Consider the following 27891-nt stretch of genomic DNA (forward strand, 5'->3'; position numbering starts at 1 on the left):
AGAGTGAGTTGCCCAGGGGTGAAGAGCCGTGAGGCGCCAGGGCTGGGAATGGAATCCAGGCCGGTTAGAGGCTGGGTGTAAGCTCCAAGTCTCCAGGGGACAAAGTGGACATCCCAGTCCTGTCTGACCTGGTCCTTGGATATGCAATCGATGATCCTGAAGTCAAGTTTCCACAGAGGGAGGGTTTTACCAGGAAGTTGTATCGATTCTAGGTGAGGACACATTATCAGTGGACTAACCACTCCTAACGTGAGACACAAATTCTCCTAGATCGACCTACCCCTCCTCTCCACCTACATTGCTACTGTCTTAGCTGATGCCCTCGGCTTCTCCTGACCTGTTTAGTGTGACAGGGCCTATTCTTCCCTCCTCTACACTTTTCTTTCTAAAATGAAAGTCTGACTACATCCTGCCACTGCTTAAAACCCTTCAGTGGCTCCCCACTGCCCATCCAGAAAGGTCTGTCACTTGGCCTTGAAGGTCATCTTCACGATCTTACCGAACTCTCCTGCCTTAGCTCCAATACCCCTCAAATGCTTCAAACACAGACGACGGTCTTACCACCACACTGCCCTCTCTTAAACCTGAAACTTCCCTCCATTTGAGATCCACTCTCTGCATGTCTACCGATAACTGAACTCAGATTTGAAGATTCAGCTACGTCATCACCCTTCAAGGTGCCTACCCTGGTACCCTTGGCATTGGGTCTTCCCAGGGCCCCTGAGCTGCCTCAATCATTGCTAACACAGCTGTCTCCTTTTCTGAGCTCCTTCAGAGCTACCAACAAGAAGACAGCAGGGACCACATATTTAGCCCTAACATTTAGAATAGTGCCCGCCCCAAAGCAGGTACCCTGTATGGTTTGCTGAATGAAAGACACAATTCACAAAATCACGGATGCAAAGACTGTCAGTGTTGGAAGGAAAATTAAAGGCCATCCAGTGTAAAACCTCAGTCGGCCCTGGAATCTTATCCTGCTATGTGGTCACTGAACTTTATCTGTACCCTTCCTATGACAAGAAGCTCACTACCTCCTGGTAGATCCCATCTAAATTTAAATTGCTGAAGATGGACCCATAGAAGCCCACGGGATGTAAACAGAAGAGAGTTTGCGTAATCCTACGAAGATTTATTCCTTCTCTCTGAACTAGGCTACACAGTATAAACCTTACAACTTTAATGCAAGCTGATGTCTTTATGCAGAAAACTACTTGACTCTTGATGAATAGGGACAGCTCTGTTCAAAAGTCTACTCATTTAGGAAATATAATCATATCAGTCAAAACCAAGAATTGTGTGTTAGCAGGGACACAGCATTGGTGGTGACAGGAAGAAACTTTATGCTGGGTGATGGTGCTTAGAATTTCATAGCCCTCGACTGTAACCCAGTTTACCTTTCACAGAGCCTGGTAAGCTCTGGGCCCTCCCTGTCTGGCTATACCTTTTACCTGCTGACACACAGTAGGGATGGCAAATGCCTGGTATGTCATCAATATTCTCCATTCTGGTGACCACGATAGACATTACTAATCAATCACAGAGACCCCTTCCCACTGAGCCTGAATACAGCTTCAGGATCCTTCTTTTTGAAAGAAAAAGAGAGCAAGAGCGAGAAAGCAAGCGAGAGCAGGGGAGGTCCAGAGGGAGAGGGAGAATCTTAAGCAGGCTCTACCCCAAGTGAAGAGCCCAACACAGGGCTTCATCTCACAATAGTCGAGATCACGACCTCAGCTGAAATCAAGAGTCAGATGCGTAACTGAAGGAGCCATCCAGGCGCCCCCTCAGGATCCTTCTTAATATCGCTTTCTGGGCAGCAATAGCTAGGCAATCAGAGAGAAGGGAAGAAACATGTATCTCACCTGGCTGTGGAGCCATGAAATTCTCTATGCCAATCATCACAAGGGAGACAGAGACCTGGCATACTGACGGAAGCTTACTATAGCGGCAGATATTTAAGGCGGTCTCCCCGTTTGGGGGACTATGCTCTTCCTGATTACTTGTTTCTATAACATTCATGAATCTTGAATGCTCGATCCATGCTCAGATCCCTTCTCCTGAACGAGTTGGGGGCCTATGGTCACTCATCATTCCTAGTGACCACGCATACTTCCTCAGCACACAGCCCTTTTTCATCCACAGTAACTGTGCTATGATAGAGTTCTTTTCCACTGTGGATGACACCCTGTCCCGCCTATGGCCTGTTCCAGTTACTTCTGTTTCTCTTTACCAGGCTTAGACTGGAAAAGTCCTCCTTACTTACAGAATTATCTCAGAATTCCTCAGCATTGCTTCAGGGACTTCTCAAGCTGCTTCACCTACCTTAAACACTAGAATGAGAGAATTTGAAGGCTGGAAAGAACAGAGGGTTGAGCCAACCCCTCTGGACACCTTTACTAGTGGGCTGATTTACACAGAGGCAGCAGACTCTAAGTGGTGCCTATGATCTCTTCAGATTAACATCTTCCCTGGGAGCAGACCAAAGACAGGGGTCTGAAGGAAGCAGGAAACCTGACTGTTGGAGAAATACATCGAAACAGCATCCAGAGGGTAGCATCCGGTGGTGGTCAAGCCGGGGCCAACAGGAGCTCCCTACATGGGGCGCCTGGGTGGCTTAGTCGGTTAAGCGTCCCACTTTCGCTTAGGTCATGATCTCACGGTTCGTGGGTTTGAGCCCCGCATCGGGCTCTGTGCTGACTGCCAGCTCAGAGCCTGGAGCCTGTTTCAGTCTGTGACTCCCTCTCTCTCTGACCCTCCCCTGCTCACGCTGTCTCTCTCTCTCTCCTAGAAATAAAATAAAACAAAACAAAACAAACAAAAAAAAAGAGGAGCTCCCTACATCATGGAGGTGACCTGGGGTCAGGCAAGAAGGCCAGTCGGTGTTGTTTGGGGCCACCGTGCATCCATCAGCCAGCTCTTGTTGCTCACTGGGATCTGCTGCTCCTCAGTCCTGACCATGGCCGCACTCTGGTCTTGGGCTCCCTCAGGCCCCTCAGACCACCCTGGCACTCCCTCACCTTCAGACATGCTTTCCGGCTGAGGTCAGCACAGTGGAACCTTCGGCAGTTCCCCTCCAACCCCAGGGGACCCCCCATCCTTCTCACCCCTCACCACAGCTACGCGGCACCAGCAGGAGAGGCCTGCCTGCTGTTCGGCCCCTCCGACGTGTCATTTCATTTGTCGTGACTCCGATCCATGAAACGCGTGCCACAGATCACCACCTCAAAAGTGGCTCTTAGTGACTGCTTCTACCTAATGCTAGGCATCCGACACATGACAGAGCAGCTGCTAAGCTTCCTTCCTGGTTATAAGCAGAGAGGAGATGAGGGTCCCGAAGAGCTGACCTTGACAGTTTAGGGGGTGCAGGCCAGCACCCCAGGGCTGCATGGCTCGCCATGTGTGCTTCGGCCGTCCTGGTGGCAAGGTGCGCTGTCTGTTGCCCTCTGAGCGAAGGGGAGCAGGGGGAGCTGGGGTGAGGGAGGTGCTTACCCACGAAGTACGCCAGAAGGATGACCAGCGTGGCTGAGATGACGATGGCGCTCAGGGCCGCGCACTTCCAGTTACAGTACTTGGAGGGCTTCTGGAGGTTGAAGGCCGGCCGGGCAAAGGTGCTGCGGGGCAGGGGCCGGGGTGGGGGGGAGTACACCGTGCTGGATGTCAGCGGGTACCCTGGCGAGGTGGTGCAGAAGAGCGGGGAAGTGCCTCCCGGCTTGAAGAGGAAGTGCCTGCGGGTAGAGAGAAGCCAGAGGGCGTCAGGGTCTGCAGACTCACTGGGACCAAGGTCAACCTGAAGGACAGAGGCAGCAGTAGAGGCATGCAGAGGAGCCTGGAGAATCACCACAGAGAAGACAGGAGAGGCAGAGAAAAGGAGGGTCATGTACCAGACCACGTAACAGGGCACACGAACACACGCTTCCATGGAACAAGGATGGGAGAATCCTACCCATGGGAACGGCCCCACCCCACTGGGGCCAAGGCAGAAGGTGTTACTGACTTGACAGAAGGCTGGGTGTGGAGATCTCTCTCCGGGGAGGGGATGGGGTGGAGATGCCGTTTCTTGGGTATTATACTAGCTGTTCTCTAAAATTATTGGCAGTATCTAGGAAAGTGTCTAAAACCCTGTGCTGTGCCCTGGAGATAATGGAACCTAAATTTTCTTCTCTCTCCAATACCGACTCTGCCAGTGTACCTTGGTGGAGGCATGAAATACTACTCTTTTAAAAGCGTGTTTAGGAGGTGCAACCAAGAGACCACCATTAAGTTTTGCCATGGTTGGGTCCACCCCAGTGGCTGTTATATGATCAATGGCAGCAAATGCCTTCAGAAGCCAGACTGTTGCCTTCCAAACTCCTAGTAAAAGCTGTGTAAGAGGACAGACAGGCAAATGCATCCTCAGCCTCGCCATAGTCTTCAGGGCACCGTGGCATGGTCAAAGCACATCGTTGTGGCCAAACTAGGTGTCAGGAAGTCCTCCACAGCTTGTCTTTAACCATGGCCATGGGAGAATTTGTACACAGCCTGGGAAATGGGGTGCATTGGTTGCCCTATTTCCCCCTGAAATCTTAGAGCAATCTTGCACTCTGCAGGGGTACAAAATGCTTCAGGCCACAGAACACATCCTTGGGATTACAATACATAGGATACAGGGCCTGTGCTGCATAAACATTGCCATGAGATGTCTCTCAGAATGGCAGAGGCAGTCAATGAGATGCTGGGAGCTGCATATTAACAATGCTGCTGTTAATATGCTGACGAGAGGGTCCTCCAAGGAGAAACTCTTGCAAGTTGAACATGGACTTGGGGATGGGCATGCAACATGGTATCGTCACCTCCCACGGGAGGTCCCAGGGAAAGATCTCAGGGTCTGCATGCAAGTGCAGGAGCCACAGGGACAGCATACACAGAGAGGAGGAACATGGGGATGTCACCTACCCGTCACTGTAAGCCCCATCATGGCGGGAGGCGCTGAGAATGTCCATCTCAATGAGGTTGTCCTGCAATGTCCCTAGGAATGGCTGCTTGCCTAGGTTTCTACGCACACATGGAGACATGAATGAAGCAATGAGTCATGCATCGATGAAGGGGGATAGTAGAGAAACACACAAAGTGGCTGTCTGGTGCAGCTGTGCGTGAGATCAGCGGGACAGGGCCGCCAGGCGATGGGTCTGTGTGCAAGCCACATGTGCGAGGGGTCTGTCTGGCACACAGCATCCAGAGGGCACATTCTCTATACAAACCTGAATGTCTGGCAGTTGTGGCCATCAAATCACAGCTCTCACTGATGGAGACTGATTACCTCTCAGGCACTGAGCTAGGCATGATACGTCCTTTTATTTCAAACGTTCAAAACAGGCTATGCAAGGAAGGCATATCGCTCGTTTTACAGATGAGGAAACTGACATATGGAGGGGTAACAGGATTTGCCAAGGTTACCAGCAGGCAAGGTACCATGCAGGAACTGGAGCTCAGGTTTTCTGTTTCCAAAGCCTGTGCTTTCTCTACTTGATACTGAGTACATCTGTTCAAACAACAGCTAGAGACACTTTGCTAGTCCAAAGAAAAAAAGATAAACATTTTGGGTCATTTTCTTCTCAAGCAGTGGTGCTCGAACATGAGGTAAGCATCAGAACTATCTGGAGAGCTGTGCTTTGCTGAGGCCCACCCCCAGAGATTCGGAGTCAGAAGATGGAGGTGGCGCCGGAGAATCTGCATTTCTCACAAGCCCCCATGTTGATGCCGACGATATTTAGAGTGTCGTGGCCCTTTAGCAGAGCAAGGACCTCAGTGATGGCTGAATGGCAAGGGCGGTGACACTCAGAAGACAGAGGAGGCGTCTTTTGCTCCCCCCAAGTAGACTGAGGACAGTGCATTTTGTGACAGGATCTATTTCTACTGCAGAATGAAAACAGACCCACTTGCCCTTCTGGGTCTTGATCATGCCTAAGTGGCCTCAAGCACACCTAAGTGTGTTGGATCCTATTTCCTGATATTTTTAAGGACTGCTCTCCCCTCACTTGAAAACCGTGTAATGCATCGTTTTTAAACAATTAGCTGGAGGCTTCAGCCTGTCGTATGCACCTCAAGGACAGACTGAGTGCAGAGAGCTCACTTTTGGGTCCAACCCTGTGAGGGACCTTCCCGCCGACTTTGACCAGGCCTTGAGCACCAAAGAACCCAAATCCAAGTCCCTTTTCCGCCACTTTCTTGCTGTGTGACTGTGTAAAAACTTCAACCTCTTCCAATCCTATACTTCACCTGTAAAATAGAGATACCAATACTAACTTCACAAAGTTGATGCAGGACCAGCTGAGTAATGTTGGAAGTATTTGTAAGGGCTAAACGCATATTAGAGAAGTTCTAATGCTAATTTAGGTACATTAGTACTAATTTTGTTGCATTAGTACTAATACTAGCAAATATTCTAGAAGTACTACTGCTAATCTGCCCTACATCTACCAGAGCTTATTCACTGTTCTAGAACGTCCTATTATCTAATGTAAATGTTACTCCCCACAATATTACAATGTCAGCACTATCATTTCTGTGTTGCAGGCCGGCAAATCAGGGATCAGAGACGTGACTTTCTGAAGGTCCTATCACAGGGTGAGCAAGCATTAGAGCTAGAAGAGAAGCCAGGTTTGTCTGATCCCAAAGCTCAGGACCCTCTGGTCCACAAGCCTTTGTCACCGCCCAGCCCGAGGGTTTGCCCCTCAGCCAGCCTCACATACTGAGATGAGGAGGGGCTGTTGCTACTTTCTCGGTGTGCCATTTCATTAGCATCCTTGGCGACAGTGGGAGCACAAGGCAACACAGTTTAGCAGTCAGCCACTCTATAATGCCATGGTGGTGGGGACTTCCTCTTTTAGAGAGTCCTGAGCTATCTGGGCCCAGCAGCCTGGGGACCAGACTGTTCTGGTGGTGTTCATGGCCGTCGGCGCCTCCCACAGGGAGGGGTGCGGAAGGGGTGCAGAAGTCCTTCAGAGTGGCCTCATTTCTGCGCGCCCCACCCCTACTCCCCTGCCCACAGGTGGCCTCCTCATGTGGGAAGGCACCGACAGGGAAGGCACAGAGACCCTGTGGTCAAAGAGGTCCCAGCCCCATCATTCACTGGCCATGAGGTAGTGAGTCCCTCTCTCTGAGCATTCATAATCTGGGATAATCACTGTCCTTATAGAAGCCAAAACATAATTTGGATCGTACTACTCTGCTCACAACCTTCCCGTAATTTCATAAGAACACAACCACGGCCCTCACCAGTGTATACAGCGTCTGGCTGCCTGCCACCTCTCCAACCTCATTTCCTGTGCTACATATACCCTGGCCTCTATGCTGCTACTCCAACCAGCTGAAGCCTGTGCTGTCATTTGCCTGAATCACCTTCCTCCCAATATTTGTATAGGCCATTCCTTCACTTCTCATGGCTAACTGTAATAGCTCCCGGGCTCGTCCTAATTACCCCTGGCCCCTTGCACTGCTTCAGTCTTCCACATTGGACTACACACGCACGCACACACGCATGCACACACATTTTATTTTCCTATTGCAGTTTAAGTTCCGTTAAGAGTAGAAATCTTACCTGCCTTGTTCTCTGCCATGTGCCCAGAGCCTAGAGGAGTGCCTGTGCATAGTAGTAGGCACTCCATAAATATTTGCTGAAGACTGTGAATGATGGGGTATACAAAGGGAAACGCCCCTGGCATACTGCAGGCACACAGTTGGTGTTTAACTGAGGGAAGCACACACAGGTGGTGTTTTATTATTATTTCCCTCATTCCCTGTAGTCCAGGAAGGGATTTCCAGTCTTTCTACAGTCCACATGGCCCAGCCTGAGCAGGCCCTACCCACTCCTGCCCAGAGGCCCCAGGGACAAGCCCTCGGTGCCTCCCTGGGCCAGCAGCTGTCTGCATGACACGCTCCTGTGTACGTCTGGGAGCCTGGCTTGCACCGCTGGCCTAGGCCTGTGCTCTCAGGGAGTCAAATGTGTACTTTAAAGCCCATCGGAAACAAATAAATATATTCGGGGGGGGCGGGGAGACAGAAAGGATAAAAACTGAAATGTTAGTAGTGGGATTTTCCAGTGTCTGGAGCAAGAGTGGGTTTTATTTCTACTTCCATAATTTACAAAGAGAGGTCACACAATGATCTCCCAAACATGCATATCTGTTAGGGCAGGGGAAGAGGCAGTGCGCTGGACCAGAGGGTTTCTGGAGTGAGACGCTGCGCCAGGATCCCTGAAAGAGCTTTCCACATTTGTGCAAACTCAGACGTTAGCCATTTACATCACTCAGGAATTTGGGGGACGCTAGCACTTGCTGAAAATACTGCTGGGTCAGAAGGCTTCTGCTGCCTTGAAAGGTCCCTATTCTGTGCTTCTGAAACTTAGTTCTGAGTCAACGAGGCCTCATTTGATTGGTGACGAAACTGAGGCCAGAGAGACATGTGTCCTGCCCACACGCACACAGCAAGTTGGCGCCAGAACTGAAACTACAGCCTATGTGTCTGGGCTCCTAGTTCGAGGCTCCTCCCCAAATTTCCTGCCCATCTCCCGCTCCCAACTCTGAGGTTCCAGTTCTTCCAGAAAACAAAAGGTACAAGGATTTCCTAATGGAGGCCCATGCTGCTGAGGGCTCCTTAAGTCACAGTCCTGCCTGGTCTCCAGCTCACGGCTGTTGGGAACTCGGGTGTGGACACTGGATTCATTGGATCCTCACACTGGTGGGTGTTTCACCTCATTTTAACAAATATGGAAATGAGGCCCAGACTGGTTGAGTGACTGCCCAAGGTCACACAGCAGCCGAAAGGCAGAGCTGGGACTCAAAAGCACATCCTTCCTCCCTCACTGCCCCCAGCTGCCTCTCAGGAAAGAGTTGCTGAATACCGGAGAGGGTACACAGGCAGGCGCAGGACTGCTCTCCCGGCTCTCCTCCTCTGAGGAGGCCCTGGGCACGTCCGTGAGCTGTCTGAAGCATGGGCTTCTGGGCCCAGCCCGGGGTAGCCGGAGCTCGCCCTCCAATGACAGAACCAATACCTTTTGGGAAGGCAGTGGCTGAAAAGTCGCAGGGGCCAGGTGTTCAGACCACCTTGCTCAATAGCTCATCTCACCGCCTTCACGAGCCTGCCGTCCTGGACCATGCGTCGCCCACTCAGCCCTGGGACAGCCACCCAGGAGAGCAGGGCAGGCAGGCATCAGGCCCGCATCCTGTAGCTGACACCCCCAAGGTGTACAGGGTGTCAGAGACTTGGCCAAGACCACAGAAAGACTCTGCAATGGAGCTAGCACTGGAACAAATGAATGAACAAAGAAACAAAAAACGAACCAGGTCTTCTGGGTCACAGTGGTCTCTCAGAAAGGCCAATCCCATAATGTTACTCTCCAAGTTAAAAGATGCTCATTACTACTCACCCCACTTCCTCCCCTCTCGGGCCCCATGCCCACCTTTTCTTCTAGAACTCAAGGCCCTCCATTGCTGACTCCCATTTACATGCATTTCCATGAGGCCATGGGCTCCCACGTCCCCAACTCTCAGCCATTTCTCCAAGATAATAAGCTCTCTCAGCTCTGTGCTTTGGCATAGCTGTGCCTCATCCCACAATTCCTTTCTCCCTTGCGAGCCCCTCCCAACGCAGGTCTGAATCATCAGGAAGGAGATGCTGGAAAGCAGCTACGTCCATGAGCTCTGGAGCCAGCTGGCCCGAGAGCGGATCCTGACCCTGCCACTTGCTGTGGTTCCTTAGGCAAGTTACGCCACTTTCCTGTCTTCAGATTCTTCATCTCTCAAGTGGGGACGATACTAAGACTACCCACCCGTGCAGTACAGTAGTCATAGCAGTACTGACTAAGGTTTACCAGAGGGTTCCCAGCTTTAACCCATGAGCAGCTGACTCACTGTGTCTAAACTGTGTACAAACAATATGGTTTACGCCGAACACCTGCTTTCCTTCTGGGTGTCTGGAATTTGGGCCTTTGCCAGGCAGAAGATGCCTGTGGGACCAGCTCCCAGTAAAAACCTTGAGTCTCTGATGTGCTTCCCTCTAAGGAGCCCTAGGAAGGAAGGGTCCCATAAGTGTTGGCTATGATTGTTCCTTGATGCCCCCCATACAGAGGGGGCCACACCCTCCTCTGCTAAGAGTACTCCCTAAGTCAGAGCATTATCCAAAGTGCCATCTTCATTCATTCATTTATGGGTCGGCCTTCCTCATAAGACCATGAGCTGCTTATAGGATAGTGGCTGTGTTTTCTGCATGCCTGGGACTGAATCATCAAACGACAGGGACCACTTTCCATCCCAATTTCCTACGATGCTCAGGAGTTGGCCTGGCCCGCTAGAAGGTACTGTGTGCTATTCTGGGCACTATACCAAGCTTGGGTTGGAGACCACCAGGATGGCCTCCCATCCCTGAAGGGTGGGCAGGGCTATTCCCCAAATTGAGCATGACCACACCACGGGCCTCAGGCTCCCAAACCAGCCCCGGGAGCAGATGAGCTGGAGCAGGGGTCTGGCAGCCTTGTGCTCTGGCTTCCCCTTCATCTGACAGGAGCCTGAGAGGCTATTAATCAGACAATCCCTCTGAAATCAATTAAGCATTTGATGCTGCAGAGCGTGAAAGAAGTGGACCAGGGTACAGTGGACCCTGAATGCATGGGTCCCACCAGAATGGACCACAGGTGCACCAGCAGGCCTCACAGCAACATGTGACCCTAGCTCTGAGAATCATAGGGAGGCCTAATCTCCCTCTGGGGACTCCATTAGCCTTAGAAGGTGCTAGAGGCAGAGGGTTAAGCAAGTCCTCCCTCTCACTTGCCCTCAGGCCTGCCTTTCTTGTTCTCCAACATGAAATCTAACCCCCTCCTGGTTATTCTGCTGTTACGCTATTGGCTCAGCTATTTATTTTTGACTCTCAACATAGACTCCGTGCGACAATTATAGTAAGGCCTGTGACCGTTCCTCTGGCACTGAGGGGCTCCCCATTCTGGTGTGGCTTAGTAACGGCTGTTGGCTACAACGGCCTCAACTAGGCCCTGCTGTCTTGGGCCTCCAGGCCTTAGCTCAGGCTGTGCCTCCCTCACACCCCTTCTTCCTAGCCCGGCCTGGGGACCCCTGCTTGCTCTCTAACAGTCTCCCAGCACCAGGCCCACTGGGAAGTCTTCCCTTTTCCCCACTCAAGTTAGGTGTAACGTTTCATTCATCTGTTCCATTGTCCATTCATTTAAGCTGCGTGTTAATACTCTTCTTCTATCCCTTGCGTGGCCAGCTCTGTGTTACTCGTTGAAAATTCGGAGGCAATTAAAACACAGATTCCCGGCGGGCACCTGCATCGCGGCACTTGACCTACTGCAAGTCTGTTCTCTTAGCTGTACTGCCTGCTGGGCACACAGTAGGCATTCGGTGAATACTTACAGAATGACCAGCGCTACATGGTAAGCAGGTGAGCACTTAGTGTGCATGGAGACACTTTCAGAACTGATGGTGTGTAACTGCTACAACAGCCTCGGGGTACTATGGTGGCTTAGAAGTGGCTGAAAATCCGTGGGCCCTTCTCCCCTTGAGAAGTCCCTCTCCTTGAAGCTTGGCTGGCCTAGGACTGCTCTGACCAAAAGAACAATGGCAGAAGGGACACTACGCCATGCCAAGCCTTGAAGAGAATCGGCGACTTCTGTCTTGGGGCCTTGGAGCTCCAAGCCCCTGAGTATGAAGTCCGCTCCCCGCGGGGAAGGCTGGGTGGAGAGGCTCTGAGACCACATCGGGGGGTGAGGGTCCACTGAGCCCAGCAACCCAGCCACCTCCTCCAAGGCTCAGGCACGTGAGTCAGGCTGCCTGGCTCCTTCAGATCGCCCAGCTAACAGCTAATACCACTGAGTGGCCCCAGCTGACACCATGGGGAGCAGACTAGCCCAGTTCCTCCTGAACTCCTGACTCACACTGTGAAGTCTTATCAGCTGGAGGTTTTTTAAGCTGCCAAGTCTGACAGTTATTGGTTATGCGGCAACAGCGAATCAGAACAGAAAGTTACTAAGATTTGCTCCCTTTTAGAGATGAAGAACTGTAAGGTCTAGGTCCACAGCTAGTGAGCAGCAGGGTGGGGGTGTGGGCACAGGACGTGTCTGGTGCTAAAACCTGTGCTATGGACAACAGGCTCCAGTGAAAGGACCATCACTTAGGTCCTCAGAACACCGAGGCCACACTTCTCTCTCCAGAGTGGAGGAAAAGGTGCAACTCCTCTGGTGAGCAGGAGCTCAATAAATCGTTCTTCAGGACTTTTTCTTCACAGGGCTGATACAGGAAGATGAAGTATATGAAAAAACATGGGAAATCATTGTTAGAGTGGGTCTTTTAATGCCAGGCACTGCGCTTTATGTTTTTTACGTGATTCACTTCCTTCCCATCGGAGAGGCACACATTCTTAGCCCGATTTACACAGGCAAATTGAGGGTCAGGATGTTCACATTCTTGCCATGCTAGTAACTGTTAAAACCAAGACAGGCAGCCAGGTCCTCTGACTGTGAAGTCTGTGCTCTTCCGATCTTACCAGGCTGGTCAAAATTACCTGCGATTCTATCTGCTAGATGGGGCACTGATCCGTCTTCAACCTTGTGGGTTTTGTGCCATCAACCAGAAAGGTCAGTATTATGGCCCAGAATTCTGATTGGGTTACCCGCTGTATTAGGCACCTTCCCCAGTTTTAGACCATCTTTAGATGCAAAAACTCTGGGGTCAGAGGAGTGACCCAAGGTCATCTGGGTCCCTAAGAGTAAGTAGGACTTTGCTAGACCAAGAAGTAAGGAGGAGGGCAGCTTTGGCAGACAGCTGTAGGAGAACATGTGCAAAGGCACAGAGGCATGAAAGGGGTGGGCATCTGGGAGAAGACTGATACACACACACATATACACACACTCATATATATGGTGGATATTAAATATGTATATATCTGTATAGATTTACATAAAATAGTTCATGTGAGTGTATATATATACTGGCATGTTAATAATGGTTATGTTTGGTGGAATATGTGTGATTTTCTTTTATTTCTTAAGTGTTTTATAGAACATTACTTGAGAGATAAAGTAGAAGGACAAAGAAAACCAAGTTCCATGTGGTTTGTGAAATGGACGTGGGAGGACAGACGGTCAGAAAGGCAGGTGTCGCTGGCTGACGGGGCCACAGAGGTCAGCTGGGACCACTCCATCAGGAAAATGCCTGGCTGCTGGCCCTCTGTCTTCCTTCCCCTTGAAAAACCCGGAGAACCACCTACTTTGTTACCAAGGGCTAAAAATGAACATCCAAGCAGAGGGAGTGGCTACTGTGTTCCACGCAGAGAAACAGAACCATCAATTATTGACTGGCTGACTTCTTTCAGCCACGGGCAGTCATTCAATAAGCACACGGGAAATAACGGAGATCTGATTAAGCTACCCTGGGTGGGATGGCATACGATCATCCAGCTCTGTCACCGATGAGAGCAAGGGATGCATGTCAGGAAAACTCACACATGACTTTAGAGGATGTGAACAAAACCAGTATTAACTAAGAAACTGGGAGTGGGGCAAGCTGGGCTGTATCTCTAAGAGATTTGCTTTGGAAAAGTGATTCTACAGGAGTCAAACGGCACACACAAAGGGTGGTGATTTTCTTTCACTGGATCCTACAAGGTCAACCTGCAGATGTCATAGTGACAGACAAAGTCAGATGGGTACGCGTTCCATGAATAGATCCATTTCACTCCTAAGCGTGGGATGACTTTCATCCTCTTCACAGATGAAGAACAGCAGTTTGAGCCTAAGTATCCATCAACTGATGAATGGATCAAGATGTGGTTTATCTATACAATGGAATACTACATGGCAATGAGAAAGAATGACATCCTGTCATTTGCACCAACGTGGATGGAATTGGAGGGTATTACGCTAAGTGAAATAAGTCTGTCAAAGAAGGACAGATACCAGATGTTTTCACTCATATGTGGATCTTGAGAAACTTAACAGAAGACCATGGGGGAAGGGACGGTGGAGAAAAAAAATAGTTACAAACAGAGAAGGAGGGAGACAAACCATAAGAGACTCTTAAATACAGAGAACAAACTGAGGGTTGGTGGGGTTTGGGGAGAGGGGAAAGTGGATGATGGGCTTTGAGGAGGGCGCTTGTTGGGATGGACACTGGGTGTTGTTTGGAAGCCAATTTGACAGTAAATTATATTAAATAATAAAAAAGAATAGGAGTTTGAGAACACAGAATCTATGTGCTAGACTGAGACACTTCATCTTTAGAGAAAGTAGGGCAAGGGTATGTCCCCTGAAGTCAACAGAGTGGTACGATTGTGGGTAAATCTTTTTTTAAATTATTTAATTTAAATTTAATTTAGTGAACATAGAGTGTGGTAAAGATTTCAGGAATAGAATTTAGTGATTCATCACTTACATATAACACCTAGTGCTCATTCCAACAAGTGTCCTCCTTAATGCCCATCGCCCATTTAGCCCATCCCCCAGCCAACACCCCGTCAGCCACCCTCAGTTTATTCTCTGTATTTAAGATTGTCTTATGGTTTGTTATTAATTTTATTTTTGCTTTCCTTCCAGATTATGGGTAAATCTAGTTTCTGTCTTTGTATCTTTCTGCATTTTCTCCAGTGAATTTGTAAGCCTATATAATCTTAAAAAAAAAAAAAAAAGCTCATTTCCATTTTGGGACAATAGGGGCTAACCGGAGGGCAGCCACAGAACTGACCCGGACTGAACCCCTGGACGGAAGGAAGCGTCCGCAAGGCTGGGAGAGGGTAGGGGTGGTGGTCCAGGCCAGGGGTGACCAGGAAAAGGTGGTCTGCGGTCGGGAGACAGCACTGTGCAGAGCCAGGCATCCTGGGCTCACATCCTGGCCACACCTCCACAGTCTGTGTGACCTGAGCTAGTCACCGACCCTCTGATTCTCAGCTTCCAAAACTCCCCAAGGGGATCACGAATCACAACAAGGCCTTCATCACAGCAAGGCCTTCGTAAAGGTGTGAGGGTCACATCACATTTCAAGTATGGAAGGTCTTGTACCCACAAGCTGATGGTGTACCAGTGTTAGGGATTATGCGGTCTGGGGTGCGGTGAGAAGTCTGTGGGAGGGGAGGAGCGGGGAGAGGGGAGGAGAAAGGAGACGGAGCAGTCCCTGAGCACCCACCCCAGGCCAGGCAGGTCCCAGGCCGGGCACTGGGTGACCAAATCACAGTAAGAAACGGCGGACATGTGGGCCCCAACCAGTGACCAGAACCTGCTCTCTGCCCCCGGGGCCCACTCAGCTCTCGTCCCCTCCAGCAAGCAGCACCCCCACCGCGGAGACCAAGAAAGAGGGCACAGCGGGGCTCCTACCTTTGTCAGGGAGCCCTGGACCTTGGGGCTGACGCCTTGGCGGGCACCGGCTCTCCCGGTCCCACGCCCATCCCGCCGCCCCGCTCCCCTTCAGGAGGGCGGCCAGAGCGCCGCCTCCAGCCTCGACCCCCTGACCCCAGCCGTGGGGGGCACACGGGACGGCCCTTCCCCCTCCGCCCTCGCGGCCCCGCCCGCACCTGGTCTCCAGGGGGATGTTGCTGTTGAGCAGCCAGTTGTCCGGGGCGTGGGTCGGCTCCTGGGCGCCGCCGGCGGGGGGCTCCCCGGAGAGCGAGTGGTCCGTGGGGGCCGGGCTGGGGTTGCTCCTTGGAGTGAAGTTGCCGCGGTTCAGGGAGTTGATGGAGGCCGCGTGGTGCTGGTTGGGCGTGTGCGCGTGCGAGAGCGGCGGCGGCGGCGTCCGGAGGCGCGGGTGGTTCTGCAGGCCGCCCGGGTGATCTAGGGCACAAAGGCGCGTGGTCAGCGGGGCGCCCGGCCGCCTGGTCCCCCCCGAGCATGCGTGTCCGTGCGGTGGGGAGCTGGCTGCCAGACCCGGACTTAGTGAGCACCTACTGTTTTCAGGGCTAGGGACACCTCAAGGAACAACACAGACAAAATCCCTGTCCCCGTGGAGCTTAAATTCGAAAAGAGACAGACCATTCACAAGAGTAAACAAGTAGCCTCTGACGTCACCCACTTCACACGATTTATTTAATACTTAGTGGGCGGTGTTTGTCAAGGGTGGTGCGGGACCAGTATCTTCAACACCACCGGGGAATATTTTCGAAGAGAACATTCTGGAGCCCTGGCCCAGACTTACTGAATCATGAACCCTTGGGTGGGCCCTGGCAATCTGATTTCACAAACTCTCCAGTTGATTCCAACCGATGCTAAAGGCCGAGAAACACCAATTATATACAGTGGTACATAGAAAATGAAACAAACAAGATAAGGAACATGGTTTACTGAGGTGGTGATAAATCCCAGAACACATCAAGCCAGGAAAGGCCTGGGTATGTGGGGGCTGTGGTGAAATTTTAGGCTAAGTGGTCAGTGATAGCCTGGGGTGGGGGGAGGGGAATTTAGAGGAAAGGGAATGAGTTGAATTAAAAACCACCTGGGGGTTATTAAGAACTACCATTAACATTTAGTGTGCACTTAACTATGTGCCACGCACCATTCTGAGCCCTTTCCATGTTTAAGTTCAGCTGATCCTCATGACCCACTAAGAGCAAGTACTATATTTATCCCCACTTTACAGACAAGGGAATTAAGATACATCTTTTATTTGCTCCCTTCAACTACTCAGAACAGTAAGTATTATTATCACCAGATTTATAGATGAAAAACAGATTTCAGGATAAAGTCCACAGAGGGTCTAGCAAGCCCTTCAGAGCGTGACCCACCCACCCTTCAGAATCCAGCCCTGACTCTCATCATCTTCCTCACTCTACCCTTCACTCCTGCCACACCTTTCCCCCAGAAGCCAAGAAGTCTGCTGCAGCAGTCTAGTGGCTGAAACCTCATTTCCGACAAGGACAGTCCCCAGGAATGTGAATGGTATGCTCTGAAGATGTGCCATGTGGTGCCAGCAGGAATGTCCCGTAATGGGAGGGGGAAAGCATGGGAGGCAAAACGGGCAGAGAGCAGACCGCCTTGGACCAGGGAGAAGGCGAGAATAGCAGGGTCATTTGGTTTGTCCAGCCGTCCTCAGGCATCACTTTAATGGAGACATTTGGAGGCTGGGACAGAAGCCAGCAGCAGAAGCATCCTCCTGGGCTGGCTGAGTGTCCCTCCTACCCTTGGCCTTTCACACAGCTGGCTGCAGTCCAGGGCTCCAAAGCGGTGAGAGGGACTGGACCACTACTGTCTGATGCTTTTCAGGAGGCCAGCAGTGAAGAGTGACCTAGCCCGTGCTCCCGGCTCCCGGCCCCTGGCCAGGAGTCAACCTCCTTGTGACATTTTTACCTAACGGATATTGATAGTTGCTGCCACCAGCACTTCACTGTGTGTACTATTACAGCCTTAAGTTTTCTAATGCCCACAACATCCCCCCAGAGGGCGGTATTTTTATCATTCCCATTTTATAGATAAGGAAGCTGAGGTTTGCAAAACTACTAAGGGGTCCTTTATTTTATTTTATTTTATTTTATTTTACTGTGTTTTATTTTATTTTACTTTTGTTATTTTTTAAGGATTTATTTATTTATTTTTGAGAGGTAGAGCGTGAGGAGGCAAGGCGCAGAGAGAGAGGGGGACAGAAGATCCCAAGTGGGCTCCTCACTGACAGCAATGAGCCTGATGTGGGGTTTGAACTCATGAACTATGAGATCATGACCTGAGCCGAAGTTGGACGCTCAATCGACTGAACCACCCAGGTGCCCCTCCCCCCATTTTTATTTTATAGAGAACACAATTGGGGGAGAGGGGCAGAGGGGCAGAGGGAGAGAACGAGAGAATCTCAAGCAGGCTCCATGCTCAGTGTGGAGCCCAACACAGGGCTCGATCCCATCACCCTGGGATCATGACCCAAGCTGAAAGCAAGAGCCAGACAGTCAACCAACTGTGCCACTCAGGAGTCCCACTAAAGGGGTCCTTATTAATCCAAAGCCTGAATTCTGTCTACCAAACCATGATGCCTTTGCATAAAACACAGACACCAGCTTGATTGTCTCAGTCCGTGGCCGAAGGCAGAAGAAAACCTCTCAGTTTAGACAGCAAGCGTCTGAGGTCTGGGTCAGAACAGGCTGGCCTGCATGCCTATAGTCATCTGCTTTGTGACTAAGTGAGGATGCCAGGCTCTGGCGGGATAAGACTTTAGAAGCACTGCCAAGAGTCCTGAAACAATGAGATTTTAAAGTATGAGACCACTAGTCCTAGATCTAAAAAACTAACTTCCAGAAGGAAATTCTCCTATGAGGGTCAGGAATATCCTGGTTCAAAGCCTGTCTATTTTTTGATGCTCAGCTCAATTTCCACCTCCTCCAGAAAGTCTTTAATGAGATTTTAAAGTATAAGACCACTAGTCCTAGATCTAAAAAACTAACTTCCAGAAGGAAATTCTCCTATGAGGGTCAGGAATATCCTGGTTCAAATCCTGTCTATTTTTTTGAAGCTCAGCTCAATTTCCACCTCCTCCATAAAGTCTTCCTTGATCTACCCTCCCCAAAGTTCTTTTTTCCTCGATTGAATGCTAAGGGCAGGAAACCTGGACCACACACCTTTTCCTTCTCCCTCACGACTGGGATACTTATGTCCCCTTCTTGCCTCTCCTGGTAAGTACAAAAGTCCCTATCCGCTCTGTGCTGGTGATCACGGGCCCTACAACTGACCAGGTGCTCAGTATAGGACTAGTGACTAAATGGCTCTTATGAGCGGCTTGGACAGTCTATCCGAGAGTGTAAACCTAGTGTGGAGGCCATTTGCGTGCGAAAAATAATAGCAGATCACCTAGGCCGTCTAGACCGCGGGCCTATGTGGTCCTTTACTGACTTCCTGGAGCCAGGGCTCCAGATGCTTCAGCTGGGCTTTTTGTTTCCCTTTCCTCATCCCTTCCTTTCTGAGACTGCTAGGAAAGGGGACTTTGAGGTTTCCCAGGTTCCGAAGGGAGATCTGTGCTTTGGGACTCAGTGGAAGATCACTCACAACCCCCGACAAGAGACATGACCTTCCTAAGGAGCCACTGTCTTCTCTCGTCTAAATAGAGTCCCCTTTCTGCTCCTATGGCCAGGAGGGAGGATAGAGGGGACAGGCATAGAGGGTCCTTTTTTTCTCGCCTGCCCCCTCTCTAATATATACTCTTATCTTGAGAGAGCAACTTAGAAGCAGTCATTCATTCAGCATTTCCTGGGTGCCTGTTCTGTGCCAGGTCCTGTGCACTGGGTGTTGGGAATGCAATGGCGGATGAGACAGAGATGGCCCAAGAGAGGCCTGACTCCCTGCTGGTTTCTACAAACTGGCTGGGGGACCAGTCCAATAACGCACTTGACCTCCCTGGTCCCTGGTCTGTGAAAGGGTACACACATTCCTATGTCACCACTTTCTGGAGGGTGAAAAGCAATACCAAGTACGTGGGCTTCTGCTGCTCCCAGAGGGAAGGGCCACTGTGCCACTCATCTCCATATCCCTAGTCAGTATTTACAGAATGAGGGGGAGAGAACAGCACATTAGCTAGGTGGACTTCTTGCTCGCACAGGCAATGGCTTCTCTGCTGCTACCTGGGAGAAAGCATTGGTACATTTGCAAAGCTGTGCTGTAAATTCCAATTTACCCTCTTCTCGCAGATATAGCTTCCAAGTATATCTCTAAATCAAGCCCAGATATGAGTCATTTTTACTGTTATACTGCACACCTCTGTTAGTAAAGGCCACTTGCTTATCTGAGTTTTGCAAGCCTGCTTTTCCAGGGAGTATTTTTGCTTCCTACAAGTTCTCAGATATATTTGCAGTTGCTGGTTCCCTCCAACACCTCAGACACTTTTTTTTTTTCCATTTTATATACCATGAAAATCCTGAGCACGGAAGCCTCCAGGAGTGTCTCCCTGAACGGAGACATCATGAGGCTCCTTCAGAGTGCTCTTCCAAGCAGTCACTAATAGGAGGAGACTATGCTCTGATGTCCCACAGCCTTGGGGTCAAGTTTTGGCTTTGCCATGTGTACGCTGTGTGACCTGGATCAAGTTCTTTAATTTCTCTGGAGCTTCCGTTTTCTTATCCTTAACTGGAGATACTACCCTCCTTATAGGGTTGTTATGAAAAGCAAAAGACATAATGTGCAGAAGGTGCTTAACATAGTGCCCGGAATACAGTAATGAAAAAAATATGGTAACTATTAATTCCACAGTTACCATAAAGGCATGCTGAATGAATAAATTGGAAAGTGCTGCTGAGTCAGCCCCATGATAATCACCGTCCAGCATCTGCAACAGGGGTTCCAAGGCAAAAAAGACAAAAAAAAAAAAAAAAAAAAAACCTTGAGAGAAAAAGAGCAAGAAAATACCTAACAGAAACGTGGTACGCCTTCATTGCAGCTGCAGCCTGACCCTCAAAAGAAAATCAGACGCGCGGGGTCTCTATGTCTTCAAAGGGCCCCCTTCTGCACTAGATAAGCGCGTCAGCACAGATCAAGGTGCACCTGCCTCAGGTGCACGCTCAGGTACCTCCTCACCCAAGGCAGAGGGCCCTTCGGTTCAAGTCAGCCAGCAACACTAAAGAGCCCTCTGTTGTGTGCGGAGCCTGGAGGAGTTTGCAGATGAAGAGGAGCCCCAGGCTCGGCAAAGAGCCGGCGTCTGCAGGCTTGCTGAAGACGCGTGTGACAGCAGAGTCTCCATCTCTGACAAGCTTAGGGCAAGTCCTGTAACTTCTCTGAGCCTCGAATTCCTCATCTGTAAAATGAGTATATGATAGTAACAGTCATAAAAGGGAGAGGAAGAGAAGGGAGAAGGGCTACTGTGGACTGAATACACTGAGATCCAGAGATGAAACAGATACGGTCCCTGACTTGGAGCTGCTCACAGTCTAAGTGAAAAAAACACCCAGATACTACATAAAATGGCAGTCATGATGAAATTGCTGTAGTTGATATTTATCCGTACTTACTATGTGACTGGGTCTGTATTTGACTTATTTAATCCTTATGAAGCCCCTGTAAAGAAGGCGCTATAATTGCTCCTCATTTTGTAGAGGAGGAAACTAAGGCACAGAAAGGCTAAGCAGCCTGCCAAAGATGACAAAACCACTGGGTGCTGGGGCTACCGTTTGAACCTGGGCAGTCTGGCTCCGGGGCCCATGCTGTGAACCGCCCTCTTGTATGTTAAGTGAGTTATGTTATGTATGTTAAGTATGTTATGTCAGTTGATGCTTGTCACATGGTGAGCCCCTCCTCCAGCGGTGGCTCCTAGGAGTCTCATGAGCCTTCGCCACAGGCTCCCCGGAGCTCCATGGAGCACAGAGGCCACTGCCAGACAGACCACTGGGGCCGGGGGGAGGCTTCAGGAGGAACGACGTGGGACCTGTGTCTAGCGGGCATGAGTGAGGGGTTCAGAGGCCTGAGAGAAAGGCAGCGAGGCTCACTGGATGGGTGGGAAGGACAGAGGCGGCAGGCAAGGAGGCAACCCTGAGGCAGGCGCGGGGAGAGGTTGCCTACAGATGCCACGTGAAAGAACTCAGCCTTCACTGGGAGGGTGAGAGGGAGCCCCAACGGGCTTTAAGCAAGGGGGTGCGGCGATCCCTAGTGTTTGGGGAAGGTGTCTGGGGGCCAGGTGGAGGGCTGAGCCAGGCAGGGACACACCACAAGCAGGGTCCAGGCGGCCTGCCAGAGAGGCTCGAGCTAAGCTGGCCATTCTTCTTTCCTAAGAGCACACTCATGAGAAAAAGGCCTGGACTTCCAGGGCTTTGGCTCAGGCGAGGAATTCGAATGTGTCAACGGCCCTGCGAGCTAAGGCCAGCTGTGGCCCTGCGAAAGGGTGCCGGGCCGGGCGCCCACACTCCTGCCCACGGGAGCCCCAAGGTCTCCTCGCTCCGGAGTTAACGACGACCTGGCGTGAACGGCGCTCATTCATCGGGATTGTCAGATATGAAAGATGACGGTCTTTAATTACCATAAAACACAAAAACTCCAGCAGCCTGCGAATGCCAACAGGAAGAGTTATTTGGCTCCCATTAAAATGCCATCGAGCACCACTAACTCTGGACGGTGATGTAGCCGCGCTGAGAGCTCAGCTAATGAACCTTGGCCTACACGACCGATTTAGAGAGGCCAGAAAGCTCTCCGTCACCGCAGCCGGCAGCCGGGATCTGATGGCCTGGCTCGGCTCTGCCGCCTTCAAGCTGTGTGATCTCAGACTATTTAGCCTGCAGTTTTGTTTCTTCACTTGTCAAATGCATATGAAAGCACTTTGTGAGCCTCAGGGTCCTAGGGAAGACTTAGAGACAATGGTCACCTGTGTCCTCATGACCTGAGCCCAGGATGCACACGGACCGTGAAGCCCCAGATGAAACCGCTGTTTTGAGTACGAGGCTAGAGGCTGAGGACGTTTCTCCGCCCGTTCATTCCCTCCCTGGACAGATGCTTTCTGTTCACATTCACTGCTGTGCTGCTCTTCCTATGTCACAGCCAATGTGCAGCAATTCGAAATGGGACTTGGCCTGCAACCCAGCTGGGCTCATGGCGGGGAGGGTCCGCGGAGGTGGAGACAGAGGGCAGCAGCTTTCCCAGGGCTTCCCTTCCAGTTTTCTTGATGAGGGTAGAAAAGCGTTCCCTGAGGTCACAAGGGGGCCGTTTCTGCTCCTCATCCATCCAGTCACAGCAGAACTTTGGGTGGACACTCAGACTATTAAAGCACTTCGTGCTGAGGGGCCCCTGGGTGGCTCAGTCGGTTAAGCTGACTGAGCCAACTCTGGCTCAGGGCGTGATCTCACGGTTTGTGAGTTCAAGCCCTGCATCGGGTTCTGTGCTGACAGTGCAGAGCCTGCTTGGGATTCTCTGTCTCTCCCCCTCTCCCTGCCCCTCCCCTGCTTGCACTCTCTCCCCCACTCCCCCTCAAAATAAATACATAAACTTAAAAAAAATAAAGTGCTCTGTGTTGAGATGCGGTGATGAGAAGACAGTATGCAACTGGAGCGCGACCCTCACTGTGCACGGCTGTGGTTTTCCAGCGGCAGTGTCTGGAAGGGAGTGTTTTCAGGTTGTGGGGGGCACAAGCTGGCATCAGGTGGGAGGAGCCAGGAAAGGTGGGCAGGCCACCCAGTGGTCCTGAGGGGCGTGTGCTGCAGTCAGTGCTCGGTGTAGTCCTCTTTATTCTTGGTTTGCCAGCCCCAATCCCATCCCCTCTGAGACCACTCTCTGCCCTCCTCCGACACACGCCTGCATCACCTGAGCTCCCTTGCCCCATGGCTTCTACAGAAGCGTGGGTAAGTGTCAGCACAACAGGGCACTGGAAGATGGGGGAGAGGGGGGTGGTGACACCTTCTCCCCATCCACTGCAGGGCAGCGTCTCAGGCACGGACATAGCAGTTTGGTGGTAGAGTGGTCTGGGGAAGCTTCTAGAAAGAACATGAACTTAAACTGGGCATGTAAGGAGGACAGGGTGGAGGTGTATGAAGTAGAGGGACAGGGCATTGGAGGCAGGGAGGCTGGCACCAGCAGAGGCCTGAGAGATACAGGCTCCTTAAGGCAGCAAGGATGGTGTGAGGGGCCTGCGCATGCAGAGCAGAGATCTGGTGCGAGGGAGCAGAGGGAGAGGCTAGAGTCTACCTGCGAGAGCTGGGGGTACCCCTGGGAGCCTGGAGTCAGAGGGCAGCCCTTCAGGATACTTAGGCAGCCAAGCGTCAGAGTAGTCACAGGAGTGTACCAGAATTGCCAGGCTTCACTAAAATGCACGTGGGATTCCTCATCCAGCAATGAAAGTTCTCCTAGAATATGGGGCGAGGGGGCACCCTGCTGCCTTTGACCAGACAGTTGAGGGGCGTGTCAGTGTCTGTCAGACAGAGGTATCATCAACATTGCTCTCTATTCCCAGGGTCATGGTAACTTACAGACGCACAAAGCCCATAGCGTCAGGGCCTATCTTTCTAAGTGTGTGTCTGAACACCCTGGCTGGGCCACCACTGAACCGGGAAGAACTGTCTCCCAAGTTATACCAGCCCAAACGTCATTCTTGTGCTGGTTCCTATCAGCCACCAATTGCTGTGTGACCTTGGGCAAGGCACTGCACCTGTCGGAACTCCAGTTTCCCCAACTGACAAACAGGCGGAGGCGGCGGTGGGAGTCCCTTCTCTTTCCAAAATCCAGACTGTATTATTCTTGGCAGATGAACCTGGGGCTTTAGTTAATGAACAGCTACTTACAAACAATGTGCACGGCACGCTGGGTATTGGACTGTGCTGTGTGATTAGGCAATGAAGAAGGCAGAAAGACGGAAGAAAGAGAAACAAAAGAGTGCTTCTCTCCTCCTGCCCTCTCCTTTTGCCTCCCTGCTTTCCATTCCTTTCGCAAAGGTCACTCTCTCTAGGCCTCGTGCTTGATATCAGACACACGGAGAGGGATGAAAGTCCCTGCCTATAAAATTGGAACAGGCTGGTTGGAAAAGGCCACCTGCAGCCACAAGGGAGATTTTTTCTGGGTAGATGGCTTTCCCCCCACTTAAAGCTGCGTCCACCTCAGGGCAGAATCTGTCCTGGGAAAGCTTTCTGGTTGTCAAGAATTTTTCCGGCTTTCTCATGTCACCTTCTCACCCTTTTCAAAAATGGTCCAACCCACAAACTGTTGGGTCAAGTCCCAAATCAATAAGAAACCATATTTTATAGGGAAGACAGGAGCAAGTGGATGCACGCTGGGACGGAATTCAGTTCAACAGGAGTCTGCGGTGTGTTGGAGCAGATGAGAAGCTCATGGAAATGCAGGAGGTTGCAATCATAGAGGTAAAGGGTTAGGGAAGAGGGAGGTGATGGTCATGCTACTGATTAGCTGGAAGGAGTCCAGAGGAGGGATGCCTGGATTGTGGGTCATCTCGGTATCACAGAGGCTGACCCTACCCAGAAGTCTCTGCAGGTAATGTTTTCCCTGGCTTCTTTGGATGGCGATGGGTTTATAAACTGTGTTCCTGTGTGCATAGACAACGGACCGATGCTATTAGCCTGAAAAGGAGATGGGTTGGGGAAAGGACTTAAAGAAATAGCGTGTGTCTAGAAGTCCTGGGGAAACACACCCAATGCCTTATGATCAGCTGTCCAACTTTTGTCACTTAAGCCGCACAATCCACAGCTAGGAAATTAAACACACAATCATGTGGTGTTACGGAGAGTCCTAGGTTAAAGAACTGTTCCCAGCTTTGCCATTAACTCACTCTGTGACTTTGAGCAAGTCCCTTCCTTTCTCTGGGCCTCAACTTGTCTGTCTTTTAGAGATGACCTCCTGAGACTCCTTGCAGCCTTTGACGGTCTGGAAGGCTCCCTTGTCCCTTTCAGGGGACTTCCTGGAAAGAAGATGACGTGTAGAACACTACTACTGCCTCCAAACAGCTAAAGGGTGGACAAAGGAGCAAACGTACTCTACGGGCCTCAGGAGGAAGAATCAGGACAAAGGCCAGAAGTTACTTGGAGCCACCAGCAGTCAACTTAAGGGAACTCTTCTTGCCACCACGCTCTGCAATGGGCTGTCTCCCCAAATAGGGAGCTTAAAGAGCCTCAACTTCTTCACTGAACTTCGAGCCTCTGCGGCTCAAATGAAATACACACAGAGCTACACCTAATGCCTCCTTGCTCCTCAGCCCCCAATTCAAAGCTCCGGATCTCAGAACCACCAGCTGCTGCCAGAACTGCCCACCCCATCCACCAAGCCAGACCTCGGGGGATCACCACTGCCTCCTCCCTCTTTTACCAGGTCCTCACCGCTCCCACTGTCACTACCCCAACTTGGGTCTCGTAAGTGGACATCGAGGCCGGGCCGGGGCCATCACCGGTGTCCCACCCCACGGGCTCTGCTCCTTCAATGCATTTGCCATCTGTCAGCAGGAGTGAGCTTCCTAAAAGAAAACAATCTCGTCACTCCCTCACGATAAGGCTTCAGTGGCTCCCCACTGCCCACAGGATGAGACCCCTCACCATCGGGCCTGAACCCGCCGTTCTCGGGCAGTGCCCACAGCTTTCCACTCCCCTCTTTAGAAAGGTGCTAAGGTTAACGGGCTAATTATAAACCAATCATGAAACCATTCCCTGCTTATGTCACGTCCACGGCTCTGCACATGCTGTTTTCTTAGGCATGGATGACTTGCTTTGTTCCTTCACCTGGTTAACTCAGATTCGGAATTGCTTTCTCCAGGAAGCCTTCTCTGACCACCACCTTCACCCCCAGTTTGGGCTCAAGGCACCTCTTCTGGGCTCTTGTCGCCCTCAGCTCACTCTGAGTTACCATGTTTTGTTGGCACATCCGTCTGTCCTATGATACTCTAAGCTCTGGCAGGGGTCTTATCCTAACACATCAGGGGCTGCAAGGCTAGGAGCAGATGACTCCTCTCCCCAGGGCACACGGCAGGATCTGTCACCTCAGTGCTGCCACTGACTCTCAAGGGCCTGGTGTAATTTGGGCACTCTGATCTCTCTCTTTAAACTTGACCTGATGTTCTCCAAACTGCACAGGAAAGACGGAGGTGGGTATGTCACCGACGTGGATACAAACTCTTCATATTTTAATCAACAGTTGAGGATGCCACGAAAAGGAAATCACGACAATGGATCTCAAGGCTCCCACAAGGAATGGCCCGCTCTGTTGAAACTGATGTCAGCACTGAAGGTTGGGGCAGTTTATCAGGTGGTTTTCTTAATTCTGGCCCCTCCCCCCGGCCCCACTGCATGGGCCTTCAGGAGGCAGAATACCACCACCTGCACAGGTGAATTCTCATTAACCCTGTTCATGTGCCTCCCTGCCTTTTACATCCATCAGTAATTTTGAAGAAACTATCTTATCTTGTAAGAAATACAGACACACTAGATGGAAGCAAGAGGCTGCTAGAACCCACAGAGCATCATGGCATGGACAGGTGCCATGGCTCAAGCTCAAGCTGCTTCGGGTTCAAATCCCACCCCCTCCCCCCACCCGCATGTACACAATGGCTACACTACACATCTCTTTTGTTTTTGTTTTTTTTAAAAAATTTTTAATGTTTTATTTATTTCTGAGAGAGAGAGAGAAACAGCGTGAACAGGGTCAGAGAGAAAGGGAGACACAGAATCCAAAGCAGGCTCCAGACTCTGAGCTGTCAGCACAGAGCCTGACCTGGGGCTTGAACCCACGAACCGTGAGATCATGACCTGAGCCAAAGTCAGACACTTAACCAACTGAGCCACCCAGGCGCCCCTCAAATTTTTTTAACAATGGGGTATGTCGGGCCCTAGCATTTGGGGCAACTTTATTAAATGTGACATCTTAACTCCAAAAGAGAACAACAAACAAAACAAGAAACCTGCCCTCTAGGAAAAGGATAAAAGCCAGGATCCCAGCACAGACCTCTGCTCTTTCTGCTCTTGATGCCCCCTAGAGGCAGAAGAACAAGAAAAAATAAATTCTGGATTAAGCTGTATGTATCGTCAGATACATACTAACCGCACACCCATCTAATGTATTTTTGTTATGACTAGACAACAGTCATATCAATAGCTGTATGGACAAGGTGCTTTGGGGACCACAAAATGTTTTAATGTTTGATAACACCATAGCAACAACCTCAAGAGGGAGGGGTTACTATCCTTTCATTCATGAGGAAACTGAGGCTCTTCAAAGTTTTGTGGCTTGCCCAGGGGGCCTGCCCCTAACCAGGGACTCCAAGCCCAGTACCCTCTGCAGCCTCTAGAAACTACATGCAATGCCTTGTACCTCAACCAAAGAGAACCTGCCAACCCCAGCAAGTCTCAGGAACATGGTGGCCCTGCCCAAGCGATCTTTACCTTTTCCCTCAGGCCATAAAAGGCCCCACCTAGAGGAAGAGGCAGAAAGTCATCAACTAATTACACAGACCACAGAGATGCTTTTCATCATTTATGACATGTTCACATGTG

The 27891-nt window shown here is 50.8% G+C and overlaps 1 protein-coding gene across 1 annotated transcript in view; it reads right to left on the reverse strand.

Annotated features, from left to right (window-relative positions):
* Positions 1–27891, reverse strand: part of TENM4 (teneurin transmembrane protein 4) — a 387326-nt gene that overhangs the window by 218423 nt on the left and 141012 nt on the right. Inside the window, exons 5-8 of the mRNA XM_039228710.1 lie at positions 25185–25313; positions 15544–15799; positions 4930–5028; positions 3487–3722 (exon numbers count right to left, since the gene is read on the reverse strand). Of these exons, the coding sequence (XP_039084641.1) occupies positions 3487–3722; positions 4930–5028; positions 15544–15799; positions 25185–25313 (720 nt within the window). The remainder of the gene's footprint in view (positions 1–3486; positions 3723–4929; positions 5029–15543; positions 15800–25184; positions 25314–27891) is intronic.

The sequence above is a fragment of the Hyaena hyaena genome, unplaced genomic scaffold (genome assembly GCF_003009895.1).
Source record: "Hyaena hyaena isolate Hyena2069 unplaced genomic scaffold, ASM300989v1 scaffold_34, whole genome shotgun sequence".
Lineage (NCBI taxonomy): Eukaryota > Metazoa > Chordata > Mammalia > Carnivora > Hyaenidae > Hyaena > Hyaena hyaena.